A 10,932-nucleotide genomic window follows, 5' to 3' on the forward strand; every position below is an offset into this window, starting at 1 on the left:
TCTACCAAGAGCAGGGAAGTGTGGAGTCCCCAGAGTATTCTCTTCTAAGGCACCATGTTGGAGCATCTGGGTATGTTGGCTGGATTTAAAGGGTGAGAGAAATTTACAAATATAACATCAAAACAGCTTGTACCGTTCCTAAGTTGACTGCATCCTGGGGCCTCGTTCACATCCACATGAAAGTACTGAACTTGCTCTGTTGAGCTTATGGTCCATGTGGACTCAAGTAACCATCTGCATGGTTTGCTCCAATGGATGTGTCAATCCCTTGAAGATGCAAAGGGAACTTGAGCAACCACTGACTGTATTTGCAGTTTCTTTGCCATTATCTGAATGCTGACCCAACACCTGGAGGTGGGGGAAGGTGCACAGAACAGAGCAGTGTCAGGGCTGGTGGCAGTGGCTCTGCAGGACACAGCCCCGGTACCCATTCCCCGCTGCCACCTTCCCCTTCCTGGGAGGGAGGAGAGGTGAGCTGGCATCGCTGACCTCAGCAGAGCCACAGGGCACCCAGCCCAGCTCATCTCCATGAGCCCCCATGTCACACAGGGAAAAGCTACTCTAGGGCAAGGGCGGGGGGCAGGCGTGTATCCAACACGCAGAAGCATCACAGGTGCCAGACCTCAAGTGCCCCCACTTAAGGTAGTTTGTTTCCAGTCATAGAACAACCCAGGTTGGAAGGGACATCAAACCCAGCATCATTTCCAAGATGCCATGGGAAAAGGGAGTCTAGACCAGGATTATCTAGCACCCTGTCCAATGCCCCCCTTCCATAACAGGGCAACCAGCTACTCAAGAGAGCATGGCAAAAGCAGAATGCAAAATGCAATCTGTTTTAACTGAAAAGGGTGATGAATCCAGTGCCTAAAGGGGACCTACAGGGAGGGACTCTTTGTCATGGAGTAGGTTGATAGGACAAGGTGTCATGGCTTTAAACTAAAAGAGGGTAGGTTTAGATATATAAGGAATACATTTTTTACTCGGAGGGTGGTGAGGCCCTGGCACAGGCTGCCCAGAGAAGCTGTGGATGCCCCATCCCTGGAGGTGCTCAAGGCCAGGCTGGATGGGGCTTTGGACAACCTGGTCTGGGGGGAGGTGTCCCAGCCCATGGCAGGGGGTTTCAACTGGCTGGTCTTCAAGGCCAACCCAAACCATTCAGTGATTCTGTGGTTCTATGATGAAAGCTTAACCACTAAAATAAACAAAATAAGACTTAAATTTTCTTTGTGCCAAATGGCAATGCTAAAGAGATACCAGGTAAGAACAGGTATCTGCAGTATTTGGCTTTTGAGAACATGAAGTCTGCTACAACAACAAAGTATTGGGGAACATCCTCCAACAAACACAGCATTTAATTCAGCTACATTACTGAAAAACAAAGAAAGAATGTGCTGAGAACAAACAGATTGTTAAGCAGCCTTACTTGTGCAAACCAAAGCAGAAGAAATGAAGGAATCCTTCTATCAGTAAGTTAATATGCTGAATTTAATTTCTGGTGTTTCTGCCAGGGCTTGTGTAACATGTTGATGTCTTGATCTTTCCTTGCAAATATTTCCATCTTTCACTATTCATTTTTCAGGCACCTGCCATTTTGTCTTAAAATGTAGCCTGCCTAATCAATAATTCAAACATAATCTAGTTTGCAACTGTATTAAAGCTGTGCATATTTTGCTGTATGAACTAATGCTATGAGTGAATTTTGACCCCATTGACATCACTTGTAAATCCATTATTGATTTTCTTGAAGCTGGCATTTCATTCTTGAAGAGCAAACACTTTTTCCTACATGTGCTCAGAATCAGTATCATCTCTGTGGATAGCTCCATTGATTTCGGCAACTGTTTGCTTCTGGAGTAGGGCCGTAGTCTGTATGAGGTAAGGATCCAGAATTACAGAGGAAAGGATGGTTCCCAGGAAAAAGGACAATTCAATGTGTGCAAGATAAGCTAAATCTGGATCATAATTGCATGACACTTTGTTAAGTACACAGCATGGTCACAGTAAAAAGATGGATCTTCCCTTTTGACACATCTCATCTGTACAATTATTACTTCTTATAGTTCCGTTTCTTGGAATACTTGCTTGCACTTTTTTATATTCAACAGACTTGTCTGAGCTCTGAAGATGAGTAGATTTAAGAAAAGAATGAAAAAAAAATGAGCTTGTGATAAGGGAGAAGAGAATTGACCCATTTTTACAGTCTGGCAGGAAGCCGGAATCAAACTGACTTGCTAGAGGGGTACTGAATGGAACTACCAAAGAGTTCCTTCAGAGTTGTAGTGGAAAGTGAAGTAAGAAAAAAGAATTAAAGGACTGTTACATATCTAATAATGGAGAAAGAGGGAGAAAGTCACATGGATCTTCCCTTGCCTTTTTCCCCACTGTCAAAATATTGCTATTGCTAGAGAACTGTGATTCAACAACAAACAAACAAACAAAAAACAACAACAAAAAAATCATTTGGGTGCAGCTCTGTAATAATTACTAGGTCTAAATTTTATGTCCTAAATTTTTCATTACTAAGTGCCACAATCTGGAAAAGCACAGATAAGGTTACAGATGGTTTTGCTAGGGTCATCAGAGCTGTTTACATAGATGGTTCCTTAAGTACTTAGGGATTTGGGCCCATATGCCTGTTTATACACACTGGTTAGCTCCACAGATTTCCTGCATGTGAAATGGTGTTCTGATTTTTATTGTTATTTTATATAATCAGAGTGAAAATGTGGATGCATCACAGCATTTTGCATATGACTTCTGTGTGTGAATTTATAGGAACATCTTTCAAAATAGCTTTACTGCTTATGATAAATGTGGTAAGATTGGATCAAAACGTCCTTTACTGGACAGCTTTAAGGCACATCCTTTTACTTGTGTTACTGTTTGTCTGAGACATCTGTTTTTCTGTAAAAACAGTTATGCAACAGCCTATTCTAATGAGTCTGTTATGCTGAAAATAAATTATATTAGATATCCATGGAGAACCCATCATAGATCACTCCAAATAGCCCTTTACTGTTCACATGTGTTTCAAGCAGTGAGTTGTCGCTTAAAGGATTTTTCTGGAGAATAGTGTAAAACCAGGCCAATTTCTTTGAAAGGAACAAGGTAAGGAAAAATATTACAGAGACTTACACATATATACATGCTTTGTAACACCAGTTTGTCTAAAATCAACCTCACTGTGAGGTATGTAAAACGCATTTGGGCTTGTACTGTTATTCCCAGGTTTACATTATCTTTTTCTCCTTGCAGAAATTTTCTCACCTCAGTTCTGTCAGGCTTTCCTGCTCCTTGGTAAGCTGGCCCAGTTTTACCACACCTAGTCCTGGCAAGCTACCCATGCTTGCCACACTCCTATCTAAAGCCTATAAGAAGTATTAATAGAGGTAGGTTTTATGCCCTAACCCTCGCTCTTTGCTGCTTAAGTAAAAGGGGTGTGAAGCAATAAAATCCTGCTAATGCTAGGGAAATTAGAGGAACGGAAGATATTACAAAGCTGTTTTAGAATGGACAATCAAAACAAGAAAGCAACAAGGACTGGGTTCAAGAGAGAAACCCAGTCCAGTGTGAAAATGGTATCCGTATCCCAAAGAGGCCTTGCAGTCCCTACTGTACAATGCTTTGGGGTGATTAGCGGCCAAATTACCCTCACAACCTGCCCCTTCGTATCAGCGTGTACTCTCATCTGAGAGGACTGTGTGGGTCAGCAGATGAAGGCTAGAGACCTGGTGACTCACAGAGGTTAGCCAAAAAAAGAAAAACATTCCTGTAAAATCAGAAATTCACACTGTCAGGAGTTACAGCCTTTCTTAAGATACTCCCATGTATAATACATGGAAAAAGACAGGGAACAGGTGCACCTATTCGTCTTCATAATCTCTGCACCTGGGGCTTCAACTCCAAGAAATGCTCTTTGGATTAGTAACAGGAGGATGAGTACAAAAAGCTGAAACTTTGCACTTTGCCCTGAGTCACAGCACAAGGAAGGGGCCATCTGAGTCAGGGTGGAGTGCTGTTCATGGCTGTCAGAGGAAATTTCCTATCTCCTTGTTCGCTGTCTGTTCAGCTCCGCTTGCCATCCACTGCTTGCCGAGGAGGCCGCTCTGAGAGCTGGCCCCTGACTTCCAGCTGACACGTACCACAAGCCAGGTGACAAGAGCTCCTCTCCTGCTGCCACGGCCTGTGACTATATCCAGACCTCACCCTGGGGCAGTGCTTCTGGCCCTGAGCTTTTCTCAAGCAGAAACTCTTGTTTTGGCAGCAAGAAGTCCCACTTTGTCTGCTCCAGCCCCTTCAACGCACCCTTCCCCAGGCCGCACGCAGCCTTTGACATCTGTGTCCCTGTCATGACCGCTGCCTCCCCGCTCAGGCTGCTGCTCTGCGTGATTGCTGTAATTCAGAGCAGTGCCCCGGGCAGTCCCCTGGGTTCCTCCTTTTCCTTGCCCAGTCTAGAGCACAGTTACTGAGAACTGGCCACGCAGCGGCCAGGTGAGGAGCAGCCACGAGCAGGCTGCCGGGGAGCTTTGCTCCTCTCCGTGACAGTGTGTGGTTAAACAGCAGCCCAGCGTGAGGGAGCTTTGCAGAAAAAAAAATGTTGTGAAGAATGAGGTGAAAACAAACTTACACAGGTCTCCATCTCTTCAGTTAAGACAAATAAGGACAAAGGAACTGTTTGCCAGCACACCTTTTGCAGGGGTGGACTTGAAAGGACATGCTCTGCCTTCACCTCCCAAACCCTTGAGGGCACTTGGGAACCATGGTGCTGGCAAGAACGGGTCCTCCAGAAGTTCAAAGAGAGCAGGGGTGTTTCTTCTCCACACACATTTCCACCTCTTCTTGGCGATACAACTCCAAGGTTGCAATGGGAGTTTAAGTAACATGAAGCAATCAAACCAAAACATCTCTGAGGAGGAAAGATTGCTTCAGGCAGCACAGTGGGCTACCCCCTCCTATGTATAACGTTATTTTGCATAGAATAATATAGACATCACATGCACATCCTGTACAGTGCCTGTTTTGGGAAAGGATGCTTTGTTCTGAAGTATTAAATAATGCTACAGGTGGGGTACTAGGGTGGATTAATACTGGAAGCGGGGATTGATATTCAGCAACCTCAGTGTTATCAAAACAGTCCCACTTTGGGCTGTGTTTATATGTAGCTTACCGCGTACAAAATCCAGAAGTTTCATATTGTTTACCTAAATGATAGTTTCTTCAGGACATTTTTTGGTTTCATTTTGCTTGTCTATTCACACAAGCTTTAGTTCAGCCCCAAACTGAAATATTTATTTCATCTTCCTTTTGCCAGTGCATTTTTTTTTCAGATTTTAGAATAACCAAATCTTGAAATTAAATAGCTTTATTTCAAAAGTATAGATACAATATTTTAGTTATTTCATTTTTACTGGATGAATATATTCACAAATGACAAATCTGAGAGTTTAAAGTCAAGCTGAGATCTGATTTGTTTATTTAAGTGAATAATCTATTTGCCCAAGACCAGCTTTGTTCTGCTGTTGTAAATATAGGAGCCGTTCTGCTATTAGAAACAGTAGTGCAGCTAATGTAATCCGAAGAGATCCTTTCTTTTAAGTCAAGAGTGATAACATACAAACAGTGAGTGAAAAGCAGGGAAAGGCAGGGCTTTGAAGGTTATCAGATGAGAGATCACAGAAGACTGAGCAAAGTTGTATACGACTGGGCTTGTGCACGGGCTCCTCCTCACTTACTCGCCCAGTTTTGAGAGTCGCTGCCAAGCCAAACATAAACACAAAGACTTGTTGACAGCCTGTGAAAAGTGTTTTGAAGGCAGGGAGGCACTGCAGACAAATGCCAAATAATTACAGTGCTGCTGCCATGCACTCTTGCCACTAAAAGTTTGATTTAAACCTCACTGTACCTCTGCAGATGTTGGCATCTCTAAACGTAATATTTGTATGTTGTGAAGCTTCACTTAGTCTGTATCAATAAAATGAAGGTGTAGGCTGACTTGGTGATAAAAATTAGTGGATTAATTAACTAAAGTGCAGGGGCTTTCCAAAAAGGGAGTCTTGCATTTTTCTTACAGAGCTTCATCACCGTGCTTCCTCCTCCCCTCACTGCTATTGTAAGTACCTCATGGTAGAAAAAAAAAAGGAACCGATACCCCTCAAATACTAATTCTTACCAGGCTTTGGGACTGGCAAGGTACCACATAGATGCAAATACTAGGCATCTATAAGATCTATTCATACAAAGTTAAACTCAGCATGAAACAATTAATCCAGGCAAAAGAAGAAAGCCTCTGTTTCAGCTTTGGGGCAGCCGGTTTATTCCTACTGTCATAACAGATTAAGAAATACACTGCACAGTCCTGTAAAGCTGAATCGGCACAAAATGCTGGGCTGAGGCGCTGGTGATGAGACATCCAGTATCAGCTCTTGAGCAGAAAATGCACCTCGGGCTAGGGATGGGCTGCTCCAAGCCTCCTGGGTGAAGCCACAGGAGGCACAGGCGGTGCAGACATCTTCCATTGGGTACAGGGAGCAGCTCCTTCGCAATTGCTTGAGGGTGGTGAGACAGTTGGCATAGAAGCCAACACAGCCCTGAAATTAAAATTACAAGCTGCTTTCCCATGGCAGTGCTGGGACACAGCATGGTGCTTTGTAATTATGTTTTAGGAGCCTCCGCCCTCATGCCCTAATTTCCAATTAACAGTTGTACCCTCCAACTGCAACACGATTGCAAACATCCTGAAAATAGGGTGAGGAAGCCAGGAGGGACCATTCTGTGTAGGTCAGTAGTAGGCTGCAACGTGGAAAAACGACTTTATGTCACCACCAACGTGTGGCTCAGCCATGTTTCTTAAACCATCGTCTCTTGAAGTCTCACTGGCAGGATAGTTAAAGCCACAGGGGAAAATGGCCAGAGAGGGGAATGGAAATGTGGTAGAAATGGAAGGAGATGTGAAACTGAGACAAGGCAGCAAGGCAGTGGGACACAGATAATTCAAAATTATCTTCATATACTTATTTACATGCTTTACATAATGTATATACCAATTCAACTTCAGAATGTGCAATTTAGTTTATTATTATTAATAATACTTTTAATCTCCAAAGGTTTGTCAACAGACTTTTCCCTGTGGCTTTATATGACTGGTCACCTGCTTTGATTGCCAAGTGGCATGGATGAAACCAGAACATTGGATTTGTGATGGAGGTTGGTGGCACCTACTTTAATGAGAAAGGTGTAGGTAACTGCTGGAAATGCTCTGTTTTACCACATCTGAATAGGCAGGGTTTCCTTGCTAGGTTATTTGGTCGGTCTGTTGCAACTGTGAAGGACTCACCACTTGACCATCACAAAGATGCCTCCTCTGATGCTCTCTTTCTCCTCATGTGCTGGTGTAAAGAGGAGGCTTTCAGAACCTTCCTCTGCATAGGTGCAGTGTTTTCCTGTGGGCAGAAATTAAGGAAAGACCGTAACCTCATGGGCTTAATTTAAAGCAACTTCGCCCATTTTAATAACAATAATTGAATACCTTCAATATGATATTAAAAGGATGCTTTTCCCTTCATCTGCATAATAAGTTTCCTTTTAACTTTAATAGTCTTTGTTCTATCATTTGTGACCAGTAAAATGTATTATTAGCAACAAATACAATGTATATAATAAGAGAACTATGGACTTACATTGAACCCTTTACCTGTCTGCCTGTCTGTTGCTGTTTCTACACACTGCTGTTTTCTTGTTTGTATTTTCAGATGGTAAGAGCCTAGATGGCCATTAAAATGGAAATTGTGAAAAGTTTCACAAGGAGAGCTATCCCATTGAAAAAACAAACAAACAAACAAACAAACAAACAAAAACAGGTTTGAAAAAAAAAAATCAAAACAACTTTTATGAACCAGTCTGGTTTAATAAAGCCTTTCAACCAGAAATAATTAGGAAAAACTGTAGCACTTCATCTGAAGACTTAGGCACTTTATCTTGATATTATTTTTATTCATGTGAAACAGCAAAATTAGAGTTTAATGAGATGAATTTCTGAATCTTATAAAAACAAAAGGACTTTCACCTCATCAGAATAACCTTAGCAAATCCTTCATTTATATTTTAAAATCATTTTTACTTTAGCTTTTAAAAAATCTATCTCACAACAGGTGGGATTATCAAAATATTAGAACAAAAATTGCACAAAAGAAATGTCTTGACTGGTTACTGTCAAAAATTGATTTTTTTGTAAATAAAAGTTTTTGTGAACACAATGGCTGGGACCAGGGGTATTAACCAGGAATTATTTTTCATTGAGGAAATTCAAGTTCTCTACAGGAAAAAAAAAGAAATGTAAATAAATGGGGGAAGAGGTTGGGGGAAACAATATTCCTGCATTTAGATGTAATGAAATAAAAAACGCAGAGAAAATTTCCATTCTGGTGGAAACTGTGAATGCCCTGACCATTTGAGTAGTACATAACAACACTCTAGCTCTGTAACTGGGTCTTCAGCCTACTTGGATAGATTAGATCTTGCCTTAAAATGAAGCTACACTCAAACTGACACCCCAGCTGTGCCCATAGTCAGCATGGGTTCAAAGTCAACGGAAACAAATTTCAGGTTTGTAAGTATGGGGCAGAGGCTGAGATAAAACCTGGCTAAGAACCAGTACCGGAGGTAAGGGCCACAGGCACCATGGAGAGTTACGTAAATATGGCTTTAAAATTTGGGATTTTCTGTAATTATGTCCTCTTCCACTTGTATGTATTCATGTATCTACCAAGTATTCAGGCATAGCTTTTTTGCATAGCCTATTAAAATCCTGTGTGTCCTTGCCTGCCTGAGCAAATACTATGTAGGCATCACATCTTGGCATGCGGCTGGAGGGTGAGACCTCTTATGCCAACTGGCAGATGTCCTCGGTGCAAGATCAGATTTAGAAAGACCCACGGAGCAGGGGGTGGAAGTGGGGGAGTCTCAAAACCTCTCTGAGCACCTCCAGGAGGCAGGCGGGATGGACTGGGGACCAAAAAGATGAGAAGGGATCTGCACAAATGGCAGGTTCAAACCCCCTCCTCAGCCCACTCCTCTGGAGGAACGTTTGGTGCCTGGCCCCGAGCTCATTGCGTTTGGCCAGCCCTGACCCCACTGCTCACCTTGAAGAGGAGACCTGGCAGATGAACCTCCTTTGGCCTACCTGAGGAAAAGTCTTGTTACAAGACTGCAGGGGCAGCACCACTGGACCTGGAGACACAGGTGAATAAGTCTGCCTCTTTCTTCAGTATTGGAGGAGTTGCAACACGACCGTTTACCATTTTATGACCAATGCAGCTGGTATTACTGAGGACAGTATGTTGTAAGGTATCGGCTGCTGCTTCACAATCTAGGGTGGCATCCGCAACATTTCCTTTGCTCCCTGTGTAGTACAAGATAGATTACAAGCAAAGGGAAGGCTATTAATTATATAATGAGCAAATGATTTAAGCTGAAATGTTACTGATTTAGTAAGAGCTTTTATTGCAGCATACACAAGCAGGCCCATCTCACGTGAAAGGCACGAAGCTTTTGATCATAGCTCTTCAGCAGTTATTAGTGTTAAAGCTTTTCCAAGCTACCCTGGACTGAAAAGTTGACAATGACCAGCAGCTGCACTAAATGGAAATCTTTCTGTCAAGGAGGAAGTAGGGGCAAAGGACTAATACACATGTGCAAGACAAGATTCTGCATTACACTTCAGTTAATATTAGCCCACATTTTTATCCATTCTTGTCTGATTATTCCTGAAGTTTTTTTGATAGTAGAAATTTGCTTCAGGAAAGTCTTCATCTTTCAGCAGTTGGTTGTGTGTGAAGGGCTGGGAGGAAAGGAAACCCTACAGGGGGCTGAGCTTAGCTGTGATTTTCATGAGTGGGAATCTCAATTCTGCCTGCACGTGTGGATGTGAAGGATGAACAGAAAAGCATGGCCAATAACACAGGGAGTGCAGGAACAAAGAGCTGTAATTCTCCAGTGCCCCTTACCTCCTCTGAGCATCTGTTTCCATGTAAAACAGGGAGAGCAGCATCTTGTAGAGCCGTTGGCAGGATGAATATTTGAAAGGTACATCGGATCTGCAGATGTTTTTGCATTTAGCTGTAATTGATTGCTAAAACTGGCAAACAATCTGAGCCTGTTGTTCTTCAGAATGCCAACGCAGCCACTCCTCAAGGGCAACACCCAAGACAACACCACCACCCTGATCTGGAAAGAAATGAAGAAGCTGTTCTCCTTCCTCTTACTCCTCTGTGTCCCCAAGCCCCAGTCTGCTCACGTCAGATGCCAAAGTGATTGAGGCGGGTGAAGCAATACTGTTCTTTACGTACTTTCCCATGCTTTAGAGAAAGAGCAACTGTGACAGTACACCGTAATTTCAGTAGATGCACATCCAAAATACTCAGAATATTTTTGGTAACTTTTATGCTGATTCAGTACAACCTGCAAACTCTTTGGGAGTTGTGTATGTTCTAGCAGAAAACACCACCATTATTTATTTCTTACTGTTTTTACAAGCCTGGTTGGACGTTCACATTTATATACTAGAGGCTTCAAAGCCTACCGCCGTCACCTGCAGTGGTGGCACCACCCCTCCGTTCATTGTCATTACAGGGGTTCCTACACGGCGCCAAAGGCACAAGGACAACTCATCCTTGCATTAGCAGTGCCGGCGTTGTGATTCTCCTCCCAGTTTATGGCGTGGCTGCCTTGGTGCTGCATCTGCAGAAGTCAGTTTGTTCTGGTAGCTGAGCAACACGTTTCTGTTGCACAGAGGGGATGATGAATCATGAGGGTGTTGGTTCTGGCTCAGCTTGGCTCAGCTTAGAGAAAGCTCTCCACAAAGGAGCCTAACAAAGCCAGTACGGAGCAAGGAAAACACTCCCGTTGTCACCGTCCAGGTCACGGACTGATCTACGT

The 10,932-nt window shown here is 43.0% G+C and overlaps 1 protein-coding gene across 2 annotated transcripts; it reads right to left on the minus strand.

Annotated features, from left to right (window-relative positions):
* Positions 1-5,315: 5,315 nt before the first annotated feature.
* LOC118164841 lies at positions 5,316-10,685 on the minus strand. Of its 2 annotated transcripts, XM_035322599.1 has the most exons (4): positions 10,577-10,685; positions 10,002-10,221; positions 9,294-9,397; positions 5,316-6,587 (listed from the first exon to the last, which is right to left on the minus strand). In XM_035322599.1, the coding sequence occupies exons 1-4, from the start codon at positions 10,619-10,621 to the stop codon at positions 6,324-6,326; spliced, it is 633 nt and encodes a 210-aa protein (XP_035178490.1). In that variant the 5' UTR covers positions 10,622-10,685; the 3' UTR covers positions 5,316-6,323. The 2 variants fall into 2 exon arrangements, 1 of the variants encoding a protein (XP_035178490.1); XR_004749696.1 differs by lacking the exon at positions 5,316-6,587 and having other exon boundaries at positions 9,119-10,221; positions 10,519-10,652.
* Positions 10,686-10,932: the final 247 nt, after the last annotated feature.

Source organism: Oxyura jamaicensis, chromosome 3 (assembly GCF_011077185.1).
Source record: "Oxyura jamaicensis isolate SHBP4307 breed ruddy duck chromosome 3, BPBGC_Ojam_1.0, whole genome shotgun sequence".
NCBI lineage: Eukaryota > Metazoa > Chordata > Aves > Anseriformes > Anatidae > Oxyura > Oxyura jamaicensis.